Here is a 23219-nt window from a genome sequence, read left to right as displayed (position 1 = left end):
CACGACTGTAGAGGTGCTGACTAACGGCGAATAAACTATAAACTATTTTAAAAAAATACATAGGCACAGGGATCCCAAACGTTGGTGATTTACCCAATAAATGACTGGGAGTTTATATATAGAGTGGGCGACTCTTTATTTTTAGAACCCAATGGAGAGCGAAATTAAATTGTACACATTATGCATAATATCAAAACCTATGAATGTGTATTATTTTTCGAGACACGGGGGTTGTAGACCAGTTTTGCTCTGTTCTAGGAGGATCACATGCTTTTTCGCCCTTTCTGTGATTAGCTTCAATGGCATTTGCTCTTGGACAGATTTCATAAATCCTCGGCATACACGAGTGAATTTAATGTGCTTGTCATCGTGGTGCTCGCTACTTACTTACAAACTAGTTTTACAAGCTAGTTCAATCGGCCAACATTGGAAAATTCCTCAAAACAGGATAGTATAAGTAATGGCTGTCAAGGATAACTAAATAATTTCATAAATTATTGTTTTAAACAATTTTGCTATCATAATATAAGTCAAGTTCATCAACAAAACATTTAAAATTGGATGATTATGAATGAATAGGTAATGCATTTAAAAGCATCATAACCAAGAGTAAAATTGTTAAAGTAAACATTCACCTTTTCTGTTGAGTGTGAAGTCCCAAAGAAGATGGGTATGAAAGCTAGCCAGACGATACAGGTGGTGTACATGGTGAAGCCGATGGGCTTGGCCTCATTGAAGGTCTCTGGCACCCCCCGGGTCTTGATGGCATACACTGTACAGGTGACCATGAGCAGCATGCTGAAGCCAAGCAGGCAGATCAGTGAAAGGTCTGAGATGTCACATTTGAGCACGCCACGGGACATGTCCGGGTTGGACGTGCGCTGGTCCTCATAGTCGATGATAGCCTGAGATGGGTCCACACCGAACCAGATGCACACCCCCAGGAGCTGCACTGAGATCAGGCTGAAGGTGATAACCAGCTGGGAGGCTGGGGAGATGAACCTGGGGGCGCTCACTGACATCTTGCCCTGCTCAAAGATGCGATAGATACGGTTGGTCTTGGTGAGCAGCGCTGCATAGCTAATACTCATTCCCAGACCTAGGAAGATCCGTCGGAGGGAACAGATTCCAACGTCAGGCGCTGAGATCATGAGGAAAGTGGTGGCGTAGCACAGGAAGATGCCCGTCAACAGCACATAGCTGAGTTCGCGCCCTGACGCCTTCACAATGGGGGTGTCATTGTAGCGGATGAAGGTGCCCACCACAAACATGGTGGCCATGATGCCCAGCACAGCGATGAGGACGGGGATGACGGCCCAGGGGGAGCTCCACTCCAGCTTGATGATCGGGATGGCCTCACAGGCGGTGTGGTTCTCGTTGGGCCGCAGGTCAAAGCGGCACATCTTACAGCTGTAGGTGTCGGCCTGGTACTGGTAGCCATCACAGCGCTCACAGTGCCAACAGCAGGGGACACCCTTCACTGTTTTCTTCCTCTCCCCAGGATGACAGGGCTGACTGCAGATAGACTGGGGTACCTGCCATGTTCCACCAGGCCACAGCATCTCCTTAGTCTGGTGGAGAGAAGGGGAAGGAGTGGAGGAGTTATCTCTCTGTCTGTGACTGTTAGTGTAATTTATGAAAGCATATTTTCCTTGAATATGCCTAATGAAATTTGATTAAACTTAGATTAACATTTGCACTTATCGAAAAATTATATCACGTAAATAATACAGTCATTAACCCTTTAACTGGCACCCCAAAAATATTTATTAAAAATATAAATAATTGTTTGCAAGACTTAAACCAGCCGGTTGAGCTACCCAATTAGAGTAAACACATTTTGCATTGGAATTTGCATCGACTTTTTAAATCATCTAAAAAATTATACATGAATTTACATTGCTTCATTTACTTAAAATGGAAGATAGGCCTAGTTAAATGAGAACTGATATCAAATATTAATAAAATATGATACATTTGTTTGTCAAATGCATGTAAATGAATGCATTTACAGTTTATATGCTTAGATTACCAGTAGATTTACATGTCCTGAATAATATTGTGAAACATATTGAAGATAAGAGCCAGAGAGGGAATACTGATATGGATTTGAAAGGATTTTTGTATTTGCACAGATAAAAAATTCCCATAACAATATTTCTCCATTGTCCATTATCACTAGCTTTGCCTTAATAGCATTCCTTTAATGGGTAACTCAGCCGCCTGGTAGAGCATATTTTTCAAGATTTACTAAAATTGTAAAACAACAACATATTAGTAATTATATAATTCTGAAATGATGCAGTTTTAGGGGTCAACAACATTTTAAAACGTTGTCATTTCCCATTTGATGCACAATTGGTAAAACATTTTTGGGGGTAATGAGGTTTGGTTTTGCTCACGTTCACTTCCTGGTTTTCAACAGTCTTTGAATACGTGTTTAAAAATATGTGGGAATCTGATAATGGCATACTAAATTACAGTGGTTGAGATGATAAAATATGCCAAACAAAAATCATATGTTTATTTTCATTTAAAATTGATTGCCAAAATGATCTCATACAAAAACTGAAAAATTGCTTGTTTTTTTATTGGTCTCGTTTTCCCATATAAACAAAAAAAATACTTATTTTCACAATTGGGTGTGAAATGTCTGTCCTTGGCCAAATGCCCAGCCAACACTTCCTGTCCCTTCAAAATAAGGGAAAGGGAAAAGGGGATACTTAGTCAGTTGTACAACTGAATGCATTCAACTGAAATGTGTTTTCCGCATTTAACCCAACCCCTCTGAATCAGAGAGGTGGGGCTGCCTTAATTGACATATACGTCATCGGCGCCCAGGGAACAGTGGGTTAACTACCTTGCACAGGGGCAGAACGACAGAATAGTTCACCCTTCTAACTGAATTATATTCATCTGCTATCTATAATGGAACAACATTTTTAACACAACATGTATGTAAAGTGTTGGTCCCATGTTTCATGAGCTGAAATAAAAGATGTCAGAAATTTTCCATGCCCACAAAAAGCTTATTTTTCTCAATTTTTTGCACAGATTTGTTTACATCCCTGTTGGTGAGCATTTCTCCTTTGCCAACATAATACATCCACATGGCAGGTGTGGCATATCGATAAGCTGATTAAACAGCATGACCATTACACAGGTGCACATTGTGCTGGGGACAATAAAAGGCCACCCTAAAATGTGCAGTTTTGTCACACAGCACAATGCCACAGATGTCTCAAGATTTGAGGAAGCATGCAATTGGCATGCTGATTGCAGGAATGTCGACCAGAGCTGCTGCCAGAGAATTTAATGTTAATTTCTCTACCATAAGCCGCTCCAACGTTGATTTATAGAATTTGGCAGTATGTCCAAATAGACTAAAAACCACATGTAACCACACCAGCCCAGGACCTCCACATCCGGCTTTATCACCTGCGGAATCGTCTGAGACCAGCCATACAGACAGCTAATGAAACTGAGGAGTATTTCTGTCTCTAATAAATCCCTTTTGTAGGGACAAAACTCATCCTGATTGGCTTGGCCTGGCTCCCCAGTGGGTGGGCCTGGCTCCCAAGTGGGTGGGCCTATGCCCTCCTAGACCCATCCATGGCTGCGTCCCTGCCCAGTCATATGAAATCCATAGATCAGGGCCTGATTAATTAATTTCAATTGACTGATTTCCTTATATGAACTGTAACTCAGTAAAATCTTGAAATTGTTGCATGTTGTGTTTATATTTTTGTTCGGTATATTAAGAAATCTATTACGGCATCTATTAATTGCAAGATAAATTGATATTTCTCCATTTCTATTTTAGATTTAAGATTATAAGATAGTCACAAAAATGATAGTATTTATTGACCCATTAATGACTAGCTGAAGAGCTGTCACTTCAGAATGGGGGGTGCTGTAGCTCTGCTGGTGTTGCTGTTCTGTCAGTCGAGGGCATGAGCTCAGGAAAGGAGGAGAGTGGAGGGGTCAGAGAATGACATCATTCAACAGAGTGACAATGACGAGGTAGAGAGCAGGGTGAGCAATTCAGATTAAGAGACAAAGGCCTGAGGAAACAGAGACGACCCACAACTGACTGGCAAGGCCACCACACACACACCTGCAGTAGACTCCTCTCCCCCGCTCCCTTCCCCTCCCTGCCATGTACCTAATCATACTTATACATGAATTATATATACCCATTGATTCTTAAAGAATACAACTTATAAATGCCTTATGAGCTTAGTTCAACTGTCATACCCCATCAGAACCTCAACTAAAAGCCTGTTTTACACCAATGTTTGTAAAGAATGTAAATGTAAACAAACACTCAAAACATGGTTAAAACTATAAGGGTCAGTCCTTGCATCCATACCTCTGTCTATGAATTTGAGAGTGATAACATTTCTACAGGCCCATACCTAAGCTTTTTACAAAAAATAATCAAGTTAGCTACAGATCTTAATTTGATACTGTTTGCTAAAGCAGGAAACCAACAGGAAATCCACCTCAAGTTGTTAATTCAGGACAGTTATCCTGCAACAGGATATTTAAATTAAGATCCTACATCTGTACTGCAAGTGTGTGTGTGGTGGCCTGACCAGCCTTTGGCTCTTAATCTGAATCGCTCACCCCGTTCTCTACCTCGTCATTGTCACTCTGTTGAATGATGTCATTCTCTGACCCCTCCACTCTCCTCCTTTCCTGAGCTCATGCCCTCGACAGACAGAACAGCAACACCAGCAGAGCTACAGCACCCCCCATTCTGAAGTGACAGCTCTTCAGCTAGTCATTAATGGGTCAATATGTAGTCTACTATGTTCAGATTACCAATGGTTAACTAGGGATCTAGGATATATCAGTAAGCTAACCATTTACATTAACAGCAGTTCATTAATACAACGATACTTTTTGTTACTATTTTATCATCTTAAAACTAAAATAGAAATGGAGAAATATCACAATCTTGGTATTAATATATGAATTAATAGCTATTAATATATAACTTAATAGATATTTAATTGAATATAATTAATATAATTAATTTAGGGTAAACTCCTATTTTGAAAGGACAAGGAAGTGTTGGCTGTGCATTAGGCCAATGACTGGCATTCAGGAATACAATTGGCCAAAATGTAGATGACCCACTCGGTTGAGCTGCCTGTTAAAGTTAACACAAATCACATAGTGTGGCCGCAACCATCTTGTTTATGTTGTTGCATATTATAAAGGAATATTACATATGCATGAGGGCACAATTCAATTAACTTTTAGTGGATTAGAATAAATCCAAACACAAGGGGGTGGGATGAAAGACATCTGTTTTTAAGGACCATTTAAAAAAAACACCATCTAACAAGACGACTACACCAATATGGAGTTGGTCCCCCCTTTGCTGCTATAACAGCCTCCACTTTTCTGGGAAGGATTTCCACTAGATGTTGGAACATTGCTGCCGGGGATTTGCTTCCATTCAGCCACAAGTGCATTAGTGAGGTTGTGCATTGATGTTGGGTGATTTGGCCTGGCTCACAGTCAGTGTTCCAATTCATCCCAAAGGTAATTGATGGGGTTGAGGTCAGAGCTCTGTGCAGGCCAGTCAAGTTCTTCCACAACGATCTCAACAAACCATTTCTGCAAAGAATCGTCTAGAATGTCATTGTATACAGCAAAGTTAAGGTTTCACTTCACTGGCACTAAGGGGCCTTGCCCAAACCATGAAAAATAGTTCCAAACCATTATTCCTCCACCACTAAACGTTACAGTTGGCACTATGCATTGGGGCAGGTAGCGTTCTCTCCTGGCATCCACCAAGATTCATCCGTCGGACTGCCAGATGGTGAAGTTTGATTCATCACTCAAGAAAACATGTTTCCACTGCTCCAGAGTCCAATGGTGGCAAGCTTTACACCACACCAGCCGATGCTTAGCATTGTGCATGGTGATCTTAGGCTTGTGTGCAGCTGCTCAGCCATGGAATCCCATTTCATGAAGCTCCCAACAAACGGTTTTTGTGCTGACGTTGCCTCCAGAAGGAGTTTGGAACTCGGTAGAGAGTGTAGCAACCGAGGACAGATGATTGTTAAGCGATTCAGCAATCGGCGGTCCCATTCTGTGAGCTTGTGTGGCCTACCACTTCGAGGCTGAGCCGTTGTTGCCCCTAGATGTTTCCACTTTACTATAACAGCACTTACAGTTGACCGGGGCAGCTCTAGCAGGGCAGAAATTTGACAAACCGACTTGTTGGAAAGGTGGTATCCTATGACGGTGCCAGGTTGAAAGTCACTGAGCTCTTAAGAAATGCCATTCTACTGCCAATGTTGGCTATGGAGGTTGCATGGCCGTGTGATCGATTTTACACCCCTGTTAGCAACGGGTGTGGCTGAAATAGCAGAATCCACTCATTTGAAGGGGTGTCCACATACTTTTGCATATAGTGTAACTCAGCAGGAAACTACATATTGTATCGGTCCTCTTCTCAGCCACATAAGCCTTGCTTAAAAGGCACTTTCCACCTAATTAGGTAGAACAAGCAAATGTTGTAATATGGTAAGGCTTACATAATGACCTTGTCCTTTTGCCATTATTTTGTTTATTATCATATGTTTTGGATGCCTGCAGGTTACCTGGCCTGGTTCAGAATCTGAATCAGCTAAGTAAACAGTCTCTGAATGGCAACATGGTTGTTAGCATGTTGCACAACAGCTAGGGGGGGGGGGATCTATGAAAATGATAAAACTGGATTGGGTGTGCAACAGTAACCCCACAGCCGGCCCCTGATATCTACTGCCCTATTGTGATATAGATAAATCCCAGGTCCTGAATGACTTTGATGGTAAAGCAACCCAACTCAAGGCAAGGTGCATGGACTGCTATGGATACAGTCATGAATAATGCATTCATTCCATGGTTTAATAAGACATGTTTTTAGCCAGTGCATATTTTTTCACCTAAAAATATGATGTACTGTATAAACCTTCACAGACTCTATTTCTAACTGCATATGTTATTTACTTGGATTCACATGACTGAATGTATCAATGCAATAAACAAGTGGAAGTCACAATGAGAGAAATGGTTATACTTCTAAATGGAGCTGGTCTGCCCAGTGGCCGATGATCTTGTATTCTGTGGTGTTGTGTTTCATCTGGTACTGATAGATCTCATAGCGACCAGGGGCATCTCCGTTCACATTGAAGATCACTGGAGTGCCCGCAATTCCTGCAGAAAAAAAAATCCACATTCTTTGTACACAATATGAAACTATAACAACCTTGGTATGAACATCCACATGTACAGTATAGTTACTAAACATTTCATCAGAATCACTGGAGGGTAGAGGGTCATTTCATTATCTGAAATGATGTAATAAAGTATTTGTTAATTCATAAAAGCTGTAGTACGAAAATATTTTCTTGGTCTTTTTTTCCATCATACGCTATATGTGAATAGCGTTACATGAGGTCTAAGCTGTTGGGGTATGGGTTCTCCACCATACTGTTATAAATGAGGGGAGTAAAATGGATGCTGACAGCCATGTGGGACTTCTCCCCTGGGTGTCGGACCACAGCTCATGTCTGTGCCCAATCGCATATCATTTCACTATCTTTTATTCTGCCTGTTGTTTTGTTACACATTGCCCCCAAAGTCCCCTCAGAGCGTTGTCTAATGACAGCATGCCCCCCCCCCCACACCTCTTCCTCTCTGTGTGTTCCTGCCTGGTCCTGGACCTGAGCAGGCTCACAAACCCCTCACTGTGTCAAATGAGGGATGTGGGGATCCTGTGATTTTCTGTTGGGAGCCGAGTAGAGCACCACAGCCAGCTGCCCCATAGAGAATGTGGCTGTGGATAGATGCGGATAAAGAGAGAAGGCCTAGAGAGGATCTCTTTCTTTCTCTTTCATTCTCCCTCTCCTCCCCACATCACATCCCTTTAAAATATGGTTGCAGCTCACTTTGGTGGCACTTGACATCACACACTTCAAAGCAATACACATAGGTGTGCTTGCAAGTCAGGTCTCAGATCTCAGCTGTGAAGGTTAGTGGATAAGAAAGCTTAGATTTTAAAAGGAGATTCGAAATACAAGATGGTTCATTTTAGTGCTGACTTCCTGTTTAAATGTAATATGGGCCTAGGATTGATAGTGGATGTTTTTTGTGTGCTTCAGAACATCATATAAATATCCCTTATGGGGAACATCAGTCAAACATTTTCTCTGTAGCTAAGCATATTATCTCATCTATAGGGAATGAGTTCTCATAGAAGAGTTGGTCATCCCCCTTTCAGAGATACCCGCACATTGAACACATCCAGTTTATAATCATGTTTCATGATCGCCAAGAATGTGACCTGTACATTCGCTGTGATCCACCTCACTATCTACTTAAGTCAAAAGGTATCCATCTCTCTATAGCTAAAGAGAATAGCTTCTAAGGGGCAATGTCCACAAGTGAAAAGGTGTCACCCATGAAGAGCAGATCAAAAGGCCAATATTCTCAGTATGCAAACTTAAGTTGTTATATGTGGTGAGTTATGAGAATGCCTTGCTGCCTCCACTGTACACATTTTTCATGAAAAGAAAACTACTCTAATTGTATTCATATACAAGTCACTTTCATTTCGTTTTGATGAAGTACTGTGTGAGTCATTGAAAATATATGAATTAGAAAGGTTTATCTAGTGCCAGTAAAAATTGGCAACCTTGAGATAGACTGGCATTGGCACACTTTACCTCTTCAAGAGGCTTCCATGGGCAAGACTACCAAAACTTTTAGGGAGTCAAGTTTCTATATAATTTTATTGCTCTACTGTAGTTTTGTCAAAGTCTTCTCTTATTGAATGTGTGAAAACTGGCATCAAATGATCAAATGGTTGAATTCTGAGGCAATAGTCTATAGCAGGGGTACTCAGCTCTTACCCTATGAGGTCCAGAGCATGCTGTTTTTTTGTTCGACCTGATAATTAATTGCACACACCTGGTGTCCCAGGTCTAAATCTGTCCCTGTTCAGAGGTGAACAATGAAGAAATGCAGTGGCAATGGCTTCGAGGTACAGAGTTGAGTTTGAGGGGTCTATAGGGTCTACAGCCTTGTAAAATACTGTCCAGTCAGCTGAAACACGTTTTGTTTTAAACACTGTTCATTCTTAAGAACCAATGATGTTAACCCTACTATTGACTGACTCTTTGAAAGTAATTAGAAGTATAACAAGTCTGTTAACTACAACTATGTAATATTAGAATAATTTGAGTTGCCTACATTATGTAAATATGACATACATTGTACTGAATAATAAGGTTAGATGTAAAAATAGTATCCATAAATACATCTCATGATGATGGTTGAGTGTCTTGTGGATTTGTTTTTATATACTCTACATACTGGTACTGTATGTGATATACATATTCAAGGTTTTTCAAGGGGTTATTCTTCCATGAGTCTGACTCTGAACATTAAAAAAAGTAATTTCAGAACAGCTGCTGAAAACCCGTAAGGTAAGGGCTGTACTGTATGCACAGTGGTTTACCCTAAGGTCTCAAGTGACCTGCATTCAAACCACAAATCCATAATCATATCTGGGGTTCAATCACAGAGAAAAACACACTTAAAGTAAATCGAGCACATGTAGAACAACAAACAAACACATATATATATAACAGTGGCTGAGGGGGGGTGTTTTGTGGAGTTGTTACATATATATATGATTATACTGTATCTGTAACAACCCCCTCCCCCCCAAGTAAAGGTCATTGTTGTGGTGTTTCCCGGTGAATGACGAAATACAATGAATATTTACATAATCTACACAAGGTATTAACAAAATGAACAGACTCTCAAAATACAGGTTTGAATCTAAATCAAAAACCTAAGCCTCAATCAGGCCTACCTTGCCAAACCAAAAATAGCAAGTTGGGATATACCAGGCAATGGGCAGCCTCCCCACACAGCTCACATACCAGAGCTAGAAGATAATTCCCCAGTTCACAGGTTGAAGAAACAGGTACTGCATCTTTATACCTGCGGCCCTATGGACCATACCATTAACCATGGAGCACTTTACCCAAATACGACATATTAAATCATGTAACAGACAGCTTCATCATACCCACATGTACATTTTCCATTTAAATAAACATCTAAAACATTCCTGCTTATCCTCAAAGCGGAAATACTTTCCATTAATGAATACACATTTAACAGCATAAGTTCTGCAGGCCAGCAGGAGGCAAAAAATATTACTTATGGAGCCGTGCACCCGCCCATTACACACAGACATGAGACAAGAGATGTAGTTCCCGAAATACGCAGACTTCAGACACAGGACACGTTACAGTAAGGAAATAAACAAACATATTTCTCGTCAGTGTAGCAAGTGTTCATGTGTACCTGAACATCGCATCCAGCTTGGAGGATTGCAAAAATTGTCAATTTCTGCATTTAAATAGGAAACTGAAATGCGTCACAATGCAACTCAACCAAACATTTCCCTGACACATAACTAATCGTGCCTTGCGCACAGTAAGTACCCATGATACTGGCAAAAGAACAACAGTATATACCTTTAGAATACATGAATGACTAGATATATGGGGAAATATGAACACACTAAACCATTTCTAAGGGGAATTAAATAACGCACTCTCATGACGAGAGCTACTGAGTCAGCTTCGTCAGAGGAAGTCCTTTTCTATAGGGAGTGCTACTGCTAGGTTGGAAAAGGTGGTAGGGGTAGGCTGGATGTCAAAAGAGGAGTAAAGGGAGATTCATTTAGAGTCTATTGACGAACCTGGCTTGACGAAGGCTGCCCTGTTCTCTTATATTTTGCAGATAAACAAGTCCCTTCAAAGGTAAATTAGGTAGATAAAGTTAAGTCAGTGAGACTGATTGATTTAAATGAGACTGCGTGATTCATATTTTGTGACTACTGATGCGCCCTCTCCTTCAGTGTTGAACTAAGCATGTAACTGTGTTGACAGTCATTGATCTACGAGTCATTTGGCAGGCTGAACAACCCCAGCGAAGATCAGTAGCCTACTCACTGTGCCCAGCAACACGAGGTAGGCGGCCTGTTTCTGCTCTCAGTCGCATGTCAGAATTAGACAATCATCCATGTTTCTCAAATTTGCCCCAAAGATCAAATTTGAATGTGTATAAGGTGAAGTTTAGGCATTAGCTCCACATTTTTAAGGTTAGAGTTAAGTTCAGGCATGAACTTTGAATTCTTAAAGGGATACCTTGGGATTTTGGCAAAGAAGCCCTTTATCTACTTCCCTAGAGTCAGATGAACTTGTGGATACCATTTGCATGACTCTGTGTTCAGTATGGAGGAAGTTAGGGGTCGTTTCCCCGAAGTACCCCTGATAAAGAAATGTGCCCGCACTACAGACGGCTATATCGTTCCGCTAAAACTGTGCAAATCTGTCATCAAGGCAAAGGGTGGATATTTTGAAAACTCTCAAATATAAAATATGTTTTGATTTGTTTAACACTTTTTCAGTTACTACCATATGTGTTACTTCATAAATGTGATGTCTTCATTATTATTCTACAATGTAGAAAATTGTAAAAAATAAAGAAAAACCCTTGAATGAGTAGGTGTGTATAAACATTTGACTGGTACAGTAGATACAGTGCATTCAGAAAATATTCAGACCCCTTGACTTTGGTACGTTACAGCCTTATTCTGAAATGGATTACATTAATTTATATTCTTCATCAATTTACACACAATACCCCATAATAAGACATTTTTGCAAATATATTAAAAATAAAAAACTTAAATACCTTAGTTACATAAGTATTCAGACCCTTTTCTAAGAGATTCGAAATTGAGCTCAGGTGCATCCTGTTTCCATTGATCATCCTTAAGATGTTTCTGCAAATTGATTAGAATCCACCTGTGGTAAATTAATTTGATTGGACATGATTTGGAAACACACCTGTCTATATAAGGTCCCACATGTGACAGTGCATGTCAGAGCAAAAACCAAGCCATGAGGACAAAGGAATTGTCTGTAGAGCTCCGAGACAGGATTGTGTCGAGGCACAGATCTGGGGAAGGATACCAAAAAATTTCTGCAGCATTGAAAGTCCCCTAGAACACAGTGGTCTCCATCATTCTTAAATGGAAGAAGCTTGGAACCACCAAGAATCTTTCTAGAGCTGGCCGTCCGGCCAAACTGAGCAATCGGGTGAGAAGGGCCTGATGATGGTCACTTTGACAGAGCTCCAGAGTTCCGCTGTGGAGATAGGAGAACATTCCAGAAGGACAACCATCTCTGCAGCACTCCACCAATCAGGCCTTTATGGTAGAGTGGTCAGAAGGAAGCCACTGCTCAGTAAAAGGCGCATAACAGTCTGCTTGGAGTTTGCCAAAAGGCACCTAAAGGACTCTCAGACCATGAGAAACAAGATTCTCTGGTCTGATGAATCCAAGACTGTACACTTTGGCCTAAATGCCAGGTGTCACATCTGGAGGAAACCTGGCACTATCCCTACGGGGAAGCATGGTGGTGGCAGCATCATGCTGTAGGAATCTTTTTCAGCAGCAAGGACTGGGAGACTAGTCAGGATCGTGGGAAAGATTAACCGAGCAAAGTAAAGAGACTTCCTTGATGAAAACCTGCTCCCGAACACTCAGGACCTCAGACTAGGGAGAAAGGTTCACCTTCCAACAGGACAACGACCCTAAGCACACAACCAAGACAACGCAGGAGTGGCTTCAGGACAAGTCTCTGAATGTCCTTGAGTGGCCTAGCCAGAGCCCGGACTTGAACCCGATCGAACATCTCTGAAGAGACCTGAAAATAGCTGCGCAACGACGCTCCCCATCTAACCTGACAGAGCTTGTGAGCATCTGCAGAGAAGAATTGGAGAAACCGCCCAAATACAGATGTGCCAAGCATGTAGCATCATACCCAAGAATACTCCAGGCTGTAATCGCTGCCAAAGGTGCTTCAACAAAGTACATGGAGTAAATGGTCTGAATACTGATGTAAATGTGATATTTCAGTTGTTGTATATTTTTTTTAAACTTGCTAACATTTCTAAAAACCTGTTTTGCTTTGTCATTATGGGGTATTGTGTGTGAATTGATGAGGAAAAAAAGTGATTTTCATTTTTTTTTAATAAGGCTGGAACGTAACAAAATGTGGAAAAAGTCAAGGGGTGTGAATACTTTCCGAATGCACTGTACGTATTGAACCATCTTGTAAGGGAATAATGCACATCCCTAGTTGGTATGCCTACTCATTATGCACTCTATCTTTGTCTCTTTTTGTGCAGAACATTATAAGCAGTGCATCAGAGCCCTATGATAAGCCAGCTCTCCCATTATGCAGTTCAGCTTTTCTATTCTGCCCCTACAGCTCTCCCTTCCATTCTTCAACTGGATTGTGCCTTCCTCTAGGATCACACCACACCTCCATCCAAACAGGGCATTCATTACCATATAATTAGCTCTAAGAGAGGGTCTGAGTAGTCTGTGGGTGTCAGGATGCCCGTGTTGCATTAAGCCTGATTGCCTGAACTGTGTCACTCTGACATTCTGCTCACATATAATTAGCAGCACCTTATTAGAACAGATGAAAGTGACATCAGACAGAGACCATACTCTAAAGTAGCCTAGCAGTCCAATGAGTCACAGTCACACGGTTGGTTATTAGGCAATCTGAGTTTGTCCTTCCTTGAAATTTCAACACGGATGAAGACTGGAGTTGCGGTTGTCACTTTGAGGTTTATAAAATGAGTATGACAGTGTTGGCGCCATTTTCTTTCAGAAAATGCAGCAATAATTAGCATTGCAACTTTTACAATTGACCTTTAATGGATCTACAAACTAATACTAACCAAGCTTTACATAGTTGTGTCTGACTGTAATCAAATGTCCACTTTCTCTTTTTTACCTTACACCACAACTGTAAGGTCTTTTTCTTTAAACATGTTCCATTAAAGCAGCCCACTTGTATGTTTTCCCCACGTTTACTGCAGTATACTACAGTGTAGTGTACCCCCACTTCAAATGCTTCTCTGGCAACAGAGGTTCCATAAAAATGCAGATGGGTACTCTGAACTGAGTAACAGTAAGCTTGTAATAATCGGTTTGTACACAAGCACTGCAGTCTGCTTTTGCTTTCATGTTTTCTTAACTGATTATTTAGGGAAGGCATTTTTCATGCTGCTCTCTGGTAGACTGGGGTATTTCAGTTGGCTGTAGAACCACGTTGTTTCTTTCATTACAGTTTGTTTTCAAAATAATTACACTCGTAAGACACGTCATTCAAGGAAATGTGGTGGGAAGAACAAAGCTGGCGTTTCAAAGTCTGTTTCAATTGATAAAGCGGCTTTACAAATGTATAGTGTAAGGCTTTGTCTTACAGACAAGAGATGTAGGAAATGCTGATGCCTTTGCTAATGTGTTAATTTGTATAGTGTTTGTTTGTGTTTCTGCATCCTTGCATATGTTCACGGGTGTTTGCTATTTGCATTACAAAGACAAACCTGTAAAGTTGACGTTGCGAATGAACTTGAGCAACATGGTTCCATTGATGGTTTCCATTTTAGAGCAGAGGCCCACTTTCCCTGGACAGAGCTCCTTATGCATGTTGTGTAACGCGTGAGCCATGGCGTAAACTGCATCAACCACAAACTGGACCTTCCCCTCCTGCTCATAAGACGAGTCCTTCCCGATCCGCTCGTGGTCTAAAGGGACACCAAAATAAAAGCCACTGTTAAATTCAATCATTATACAGTAGCATAACCCTCATGTAATAATATCTAGTTGAAAGACAATAAACACACTTCTGTATTACAGTGAATATATCCCGTTGTCTGGTGTAATTATAGTTCCCTTAGACTAAAAATATACATGTCTAACAAAAAAATTTAGGCTAGGCTCCTTTGATATAGATTGAAAACATGACTGACCAACAGGTCTTGTTCATCTGCTATGTTCTACTATTCATCAGAGGTTTGTTAGTCAAGGCAAGAGTATGTGTTGGAGGAGTGGAGGATGACTGGAAGACAGAGCAAGACAGGCTTAATCATTCTTTAGTATTAATGCAATGAGTTAGGACAGGTGTATATTAATCATAGCCGAGGTTGTTTCAATGCTTTGGAAATGTATTAATCACCAAGTAAGGTTTCAATTAACATCCTGGTCCTGCAATTAGCTGCTGCCTTGTCAGTGCGTTGGCATGGAGAGAGTGACAGTGGGACACTCCACTGGCCTTTAATCAGCTGGTCTTAGCTATTATTACAGCAGGAAAAAGAGAAGGAAAAATCATAACCACCAGCCAAGGTGGGGACATTGGGTCTGACTGCTCTATATAAGTGAGTTGTGATTCCGTACAGAGGCATGACTAGAGTCTAGACTATATTATCAGTACGCTAGACCAGAGGTTTTAGCCATTGAGAGGAGTCTGATTAGAAATATATTGGATGGAAAATGGTGAAAAATGCACAACATTTTTCTTGAAACTTCCAACATAGAAATGCTATCAAAAATAATTTACTGAAACTTGTTACAAATGATGGAGTCATCCATGATTCACCAAATTATATTTTGAAAGAGGAAGCAAAATATTTAAGCATTTGTTTTCTTTTCAGTCTCCTCCATTTCCACTGTATAACTGTAAGGATTTTTTCCTAATAATAATAATACATGTAAAATTAACACAATTACAGAAAGACCTGTGTGAACGTCAACTTACAGAAGATGAACCTTTTGAGGCAAATAAATATTTTCAGTCTGGAAAAAAACAGGGCTTGATGGTATACCAGTAGAGGTATATCAGACCTTTTTTGATATACTCAAAGATCCATTATTAGCATGTTTTAATTACTCCTAAAAAATGATACTTTTAGGTACTCAACAAGAAGGTCTGATTTCATTACTTCTAAAACAGGACCCAGGTGGTAAGTATAAAGATCCAATCAATAAAAAAAACTGGGGGCCTCTTACACTTCAATGTTGTGATGCGAAAATCCTGGTGAAACACAGGCCTGGTCCTCATCGCAGATTTTGAAAAGATGTTTGATAAAGTACGACTAGAATATATACATAAATGTCTGGGTTACTTTAATTTTGGTGAATCTCTTATACAATGGGTTAAAGTTATGTACAGGAACCCCAGATGTAAAATAGATGTAAAATAGTAAATAATGATTACTTCTCAGAGCTTTTATGAGGAGTAAAACAAGGCTGTCCGTTGTCTCTATCGATTTATTACGGCCATTGAAATGCTAGCTATTAAAATTAGATCGAACAAGAACATCAAGGGGTTCGAAAACCAGGGAATAAAAACAATGTGTCAATGTATGCCGATGTCGCAAGTTTTTTCTTAAGTCCGCAATCTGATTCCCTGCACAGTCTCATTGAAGATCTTGATCACTTTTCTTGCCTCACTGGACTAAAACCTAATTATGACTAGTGTGTCATGTTATGTATTGGATTGCTAAAAGACAGTGTTTACACTAGTTTACCAATAAAATAGGTGGATGGTGAAGTAGACATACATGGTGTTCACATCTCAAAAAATATAAATGAATTTACCAGAATCAATTTCAATAGAAAGTTAGCAAAAATAGATACGATTCTGCAACCATCGAGAGGTAAATCACAATGATTAACTTCTGCGTCCTATCAGTTTACTTACTTAATAATGGCACTGCCTACTCCAAACAACTCATTTTTTAAATCACATGAGCAAACAAAATGTCATTTTATTTGGAATGCTAAGCCAGACAAAATGAATGAGTGAATATGAGTTTATATGGGAGGGGGGGGGGGCTAAAATGATTCAATATTAAAGCCTTAAACATCTCAATAAAAGCTTCACTCATACATAAATTATACTTAAACCCAAAATGGTTCTCCAGTAGATTATTAAGAAAGGCTCATCCTTTGGTCAAAAATGGCCCTTTTTGCCTTTATATAGATTACAACTTCTCATTTCCAACTAATTGAAAATTACATTTTGTTTAAAGTATCGCCTTTCTTAAACAAGCTATGCAAAGCTGTTTACAATTTCAGTTTTATTCTCCAGAAAATATAGAACAAATATTAATACAAATGTTATGGTCAAACTCAAATATACTGATAAATAAAAAATTTAAAAAGTTATTTGTATTATATTTATTAATGACATTATGAATATGAATATAAACAGTGGAGTTATGTCACATGTGAAGCTATCGAAAATATATGGGAATATCTGCTCAATCCAAAGTTATAACCAACAGATTGCAGCAATGCCACAAAAGTGGAGGAGAGTGGAAAAGGGAGAAGTCAGGGAACTTGTTTGCCTGCCATATATTAAAGATACAATTGGATGAAAGGAATTGGCATAAATAGACAAATATACCAGTTTCATTTGAGGACAAAAATATAGACAGCTGCGCCATACAGGTTGCAAAATAAACGGGAAGAGATTTTCGATGAAACATGAAACATGGTGTTACGAACTGGTACAAAAAAACACTTGATTCTAAACTTCAAGTTTTTAAATTAACATGAATATACAACATTTTTGCCACCAACAGAATGCTATACAGTGGCAAGAAAAAGTATGTGAACCCTTTGGAATTACGTGGTTTTCTGCATAAACTGGTAATCAAATGTGATCTGATCTTTATCTAAGTCACAACAATAGACAAACATAGTGTGCTTAAACTAATAACACAGAAATTATTGTATTTTTCTTTTCTGTATTGAACACATCATTTAAACATTCACAGTGTAGGTTGGAAAAAGTATGTGAACCCCTGGGCTAATGACTTCTCCAAAAGCTAATTGGAGTCAGGAGTCAGCTAACCTGGAGTCCAATCAATGAGACGAGATTGGAGATGTTGGTTAGAGCTGCCTTGCCCTATAAAAAACTCACAAAATGTGAGATTGCTATTCACAAGAAGCATTGCCTGATGTGAACCATGCCTCAAACAAAAGAGATCTCAGAAGACCTACGATTAAGAATTGTTCACTTGCATAAAGATGGGAAGGGTTACATAAATATCTCTAAAAGCCTTGATGTTCATCAGTCCATGGTAAGGCAAACTGTCTATAAATGGAGAAATTTCAGCACTGTTGCTACTTTACCTAGGAGTGGCCATCCTGCAAAGATGACTGCAAGAGCACAGCACATAATGCTCAATGAGCTTAAGAAGAATCCTAGAGTGTCATCTAAAGATTTACAAAAATCTCTGGAACACGCTAACATCTCTGTTGATGAGTCTACGATACGTAAAACACTAAACAAGAATAGTGTTCATGGGAGGACACCATGGAAGAAGCCGCTGCTGTCCAAAAAAAGCATTGCTGCAAGTCTAAAGTTTGCAAAAGTGCACCTGGATGTTCCACAGCGCAACTGACAAAATAATCTGTGGACAGATGAAACTACAGTTGAGTTGTTTGGAAGGAAAAAGGCACAGCACAGCACACCAACATCAAAACCTCATCCCAACTGTAAAGTATGGTGGAGGGAGCATCATGGTTTGGGGCTGCTTTGCTGCCTCAGGGCCTGGACAGCTTGCTATCATCGACAGAAAAATGAATTTCCAAGTTTATCAAAACATTTTGCAGGAGAATGTTAGACTATCTGTCCACGAATTGAAGCTCAACAGAAGTTGGGTGATGCAACAGGACAACGACACAAAACACAGAAGTAAATCAACAACAGAATGGCTTCAACAGAAGAAAATACAACTTCTGGAGTGGCCCAGTCAGAGTCTTCCGGAGTGGCCCAGTCACTGACCTCCACCCGATGGAGATGCTGTGGCATGACCTCAAGAGAGCAGTTCACACCAGATATCCAAAGAATATTGCTGAACTGAAATAGTGTTGTAAAGAGGAATGGTCGAAAAAATCCTCCTGACCGTTTTGCAGGTCTGATCCGCAACTACAGAAAACGTTTGGGTCAGGTTATTGCTGCCAAAAGGAGTGTCAACCAGTTATTTAATCCAAGGGATCACATACGTTTTCCACCCTGCACTGCGAATGTTTACACGGTGTGTTCAATAAAGACATGAATACATATCATGTTTGTGTGTTAGTTTAAGCAGACTGTGTTTGTTTATTGTTGTGACCAAGATGAAGTTCAGATCAAATTTTATGACCAATTCATGCAGAAATCCAGGTATTTCCAAAGGGTTCACATACTTTTTCTTGCCACTGTATATGGGGCATACAACAATCTCAGCTCTGTATATTTTGCTGCGAAGAGACAGAATCACTAGATCATATATTCTGGTATTGCCCCTACGTAGGCTTGTTTCTGGTCACAGGTTCAGGATTTTTTTAAATGTTTTAAATCACAACATTCACCTAAAATAGCAGGGTTGGGAAAATTGGAAAGGCACAGTCAGTCAACAAATAACACTCGAAAGAAAGGTTTTTATCTTTAGCTCACAATCTGTGGATACTATTTGATTACAAAATGTACAGTTGAAGTCAGAGGTTTACATACACCTTAGCCAAATACATTTAAATTCAGTTTTTCCCAATTCCTGACATTTAATCCTAGTAAAAATTCCCTGTTTTTAGGTCAGTTAGGATCACCACTTAATTTTAAGAATGTGAAATGTCAGAATAATAGTAGAGAGAATATATTTCAGCTTGTATTTCTTTCATCACATTCCCAGTGGGTCAGACGTTTACATACACTCAATTAGTATTTGGTAGCATTGCCTTTAAATTGCCTAACTTGGGTCAAACTTTTCAGGTAGCCTTCCATAAGCTTCCCACAATAAGTTGGGTGAATTTTGGCCCATTCATCCTGACAGAGCTGGTGTAACTGAGTCAGGTGTGTAGGCCTCCATGCTCGCACACACTTTCAGTTCTGCCCACAAATTTTCTATAGGATTGAGGTCAGGGTGATGGCCACTCCAATACCTTATCTTTGCTGTCCTTATGCCATTTTGCCACAACTTTGGAAGTATGCTTGTGGTCATTGTCCATTTGGAAGACCCATTTGCGACCAAGCTTTAACATCCTGACTGATGTCTTGAGATGTTGCTTCAATATATCCACATACTTTTCCTTCCTCATGAAGCCATCTATTTTGTGAAGTGCACCAGTCCAACCTGCATCAAAGCACCCTGACAACATGATGCTGCCACCCCCATGCTTCACGGTTGGGATGGGGTTCTTCGGTATGCAAGACTCCCCCTTTTTCCTCCAAATATAACGATGGTGATTATGGCCAAACAGTTCTATTTTTGTTTCATCAGACCAGAGGACATTTCTCCAAAAAGTACAATTTGTGTCCCCATGTGCTGTTGCAAACCGTAGTCAGTTTTTTTATGACGGTTTTGGAGCAGTGGCTTCTTCCTTGCTGAGAGGCCTTACAGGGTATGTCGATATAGGACTCGTTTTACTGTGGATATAGATACTTCTGTACCAGTTTCCTCCAGCATTTTCACAAGGTCCTTTGCTGCTGTTCTGGGATTGATTTGCACTTTTCACATCAAAGTACGTTCATCTCTAGGAGACAGAACGTGTCTCCTTCCTGAGCGGTATGACGGCTGCGTGGTCCCATGGTGTTTATACTTGCGTACTATTGTTTGTACAGATGAACGTGGTACCTTCAGGCATTTAGAAATTGCTCCCAGACTTGTGGATGTCTACATTTTTTTCTGAGGTCTTGGCTGATTTCTTTTAATTTTCCCATGATGTCATGCAAAGAAGCACAGAGTTTGAAGATAGGCATTGAAATACATCCACAGGTACACCTGCAATTTACTCAAATTATGTCAATTAGCTTATCAGAAACTTCTAAAACCATGACATAATGTTCTGTAGTTTTCCAAGCTGTTTAAAGGCACAGTCAACTTAGTGTACGTAAACTTCTGACCCACTGGAATTGTGATACAGTGAATTATAAGTTAAATAATCTGTCTGTAAACAATTGTTGGAAAAATGACTTGTGTCATGCACAAAGTAGATGTCCTAACCGACTTGTCAAAACAATAGTTTGTTAAAAAGACATTTGTGGAGTGGTTGAAAAACAAGTTTTAATGACTCCAACATAAGTGTATGTAAACTTCTGACTTCAACTGTATGTAAAACATCACAGCACAATTGAAAAAATATATGGCACATGGAATCCAAACGAGGGTGGTCTATGGTGATAGGTGGGATGGGCTGAGTGGCGGGATGAAAGAGCTTATGTTTGGTGTATTATTGCTATGTGATTGCTTTATTTAAAAGTACCATGTATGCAAAATGTATATGCAAACATGTACAGTTCTAGTAAAAAGTTGACAACTACTCATTCAAGAATTTCTTTCTTTATATTATTTTCTACATTGTAGAATAGAAGTGAAGACATCAAAACTATGAAATAACACATGGAATCATGTACAGTGGGGGAAAAAAGGTATTTCGTCAGCCACCAATTGTGCAAGTTCTCCCACTTAAAAAGATGAGAGAGGCCTGTAATTTTCATCATAGGTACACTTCAACTAAGACAGACAAAATGAGAAGAAAACAATCCAGAAAATCACATTGCAGGATTTATTAATGAATTTATTTGCAAATTATGGTGGAAAATAAGTATTTGGTCACCTAAAAACAAGCAAGATTTCTTTAAGAGGCTCCTCTGTCCTCCACTCATTACCTGTATTAATGGCACCTGTTTGAACCTGTTTGAACTTGTTATCAGTATAAAACACACCTGTCCACAACCTCAAACAGTCACACTCCAAACTCCACTATGGCCAAGAGCAAAGAGCTGTCAAAGGACACCAGAAACAAAGTTGTAGACCTGCACCAGGCTGGGAAGACTGAATCTGCAATAGGTAAGCAGCTTGGTTTGAAGAAATCAACTGTGGGAGCAATAATTAGGAAATTGAAGACATCCAAGACCACTGATAATCTCCCTCAATCTGGGGCTCCACGCAAGATCTCACCCCGTGGGGTCAAGCTGATCACAAGAACGGTGAGCAAAAATCCCAGAACCACACGGGGGGACCGAGTGAATGACCTGCAGAGAGCTGGGACCAAAGTAACAAAGCCTACCATCAGTAACACACTACACCGCCAGGGACTCAAATCCTGCAGTGCCAGACGTGTCCCCCTGCATAAGCCAGTATATGTCCAGGCCCGTCTGAAGTTTGCTAGAGAGCATTTGGATGATCCAGAAGAAGATTGGGAGAATGTCATATGGTCAGATGAAACCAAAATATAACATTTTGGTAAAAACTCAACTTGTCGTGTTTGGAGGACAAAGAATGCTGAGTTGCATCCAAAGAACACCATACCTACTGTGAAGCATGGGGGTGGAAACGTCATGCTTTGGGGCTGTTTTCTGCAAAGGGACCAGGACGACTGATCCGTGTAAAGGAAAGAATGAATGGGGCCATGTATCGTGAGATTTTGAGTGAAAACCTGTGTTTTGTCCATTGCTCGTGTTTCTTGGCCCAAGCAAGTCTTTTCTTATTGGTATTCTTTAGGAGTGGTTTCTTTGCATCAATTTGACAATGAAGGCCTGATTCTGTGATGTGGTAAGGTTGGTCCTGGTGCAGAAAAGAGACCAGACGAGGAATCAGTGGTTAAGGATAAACATAATACTTTACTGAGAAACAGTAGCTGCAGGATCACAGGACGCTTGAAAACCCAACAACCACTAAGTCTCAAACACTCACTCAGGAAACAACCACACATGGTAAACAATTCCAGCTTCAACAAAGGACCACAGAAAACACACCTCTTTCAACAGGGACAAAATCATGAAATAATAAGACACACCTGAGTCCAATAAAAGTCTCTAGGGCGGTCTGTGCCACCCTCTGGTGCCAGGAGGAACCAACGACAGATTCACACAGTCTCCTCTGAACAGTTGATGTTGAGATGTGTCTGTTACTTGAACTCTGTGAAGCATTTATTTGGGCTGCAATTTCAGAGGCTGGTAACTCTAATGAACATGTCCTCTGCAGCAGGGGTAACTCTGGGTCTTCCTTTCCTGTGGCGGTCCTCATGAGAGCCTGTCTCATCATAGCGCTTGATGGTTTTTGCAACTGCACTTGAAAAAACGTTCAAAGTTCTTGAAATGTTCCGCATTGACTGACCTTCATGTCTTAAAGTAATGACGGACTGTTGTTTCGCTTTGCTTATTTGAGCTGTTATTGCCATAATATGGACTTGGTCTTTTACCAAATAGGGCTATCTTCTGTATACCAACCCTACCTTGTCACAATACAACTTATTGGCTCAAACGCATTACAAAAAT

At 40.1% G+C, this 23219-nt stretch overlaps 1 protein-coding gene across 1 annotated transcript in view; it reads right to left on the bottom strand.

Moving 5' to 3' along the window:
• The window catches only part of LOC135528220 (metabotropic glutamate receptor 4-like), a 218031-nt gene that overhangs the window by 12710 nt on the left and 182102 nt on the right, over positions 1-23219 (bottom strand). The window contains exons 6-8 of the mRNA XM_064957153.1: positions 14497-14697; positions 7082-7218; positions 636-1571 (exon numbers count right to left, since the gene is read on the bottom strand). Coding sequence (XP_064813225.1) covers positions 636-1571; positions 7082-7218; positions 14497-14697 — 1274 coding nt within the window. The remainder of the gene's footprint in view (positions 1-635; positions 1572-7081; positions 7219-14496; positions 14698-23219) is intronic.

This window comes from Oncorhynchus masou, chromosome 33 (genome assembly GCF_036934945.1).
Source record: "Oncorhynchus masou masou isolate Uvic2021 chromosome 33, UVic_Omas_1.1, whole genome shotgun sequence".
NCBI classification, from domain to species: Eukaryota; Metazoa; Chordata; class Actinopteri; order Salmoniformes; family Salmonidae; genus Oncorhynchus; species Oncorhynchus masou.
Note: the sequence above shows the minus strand (reverse complement) of the source record. Positions and strands in the feature narration are given on the sequence as shown.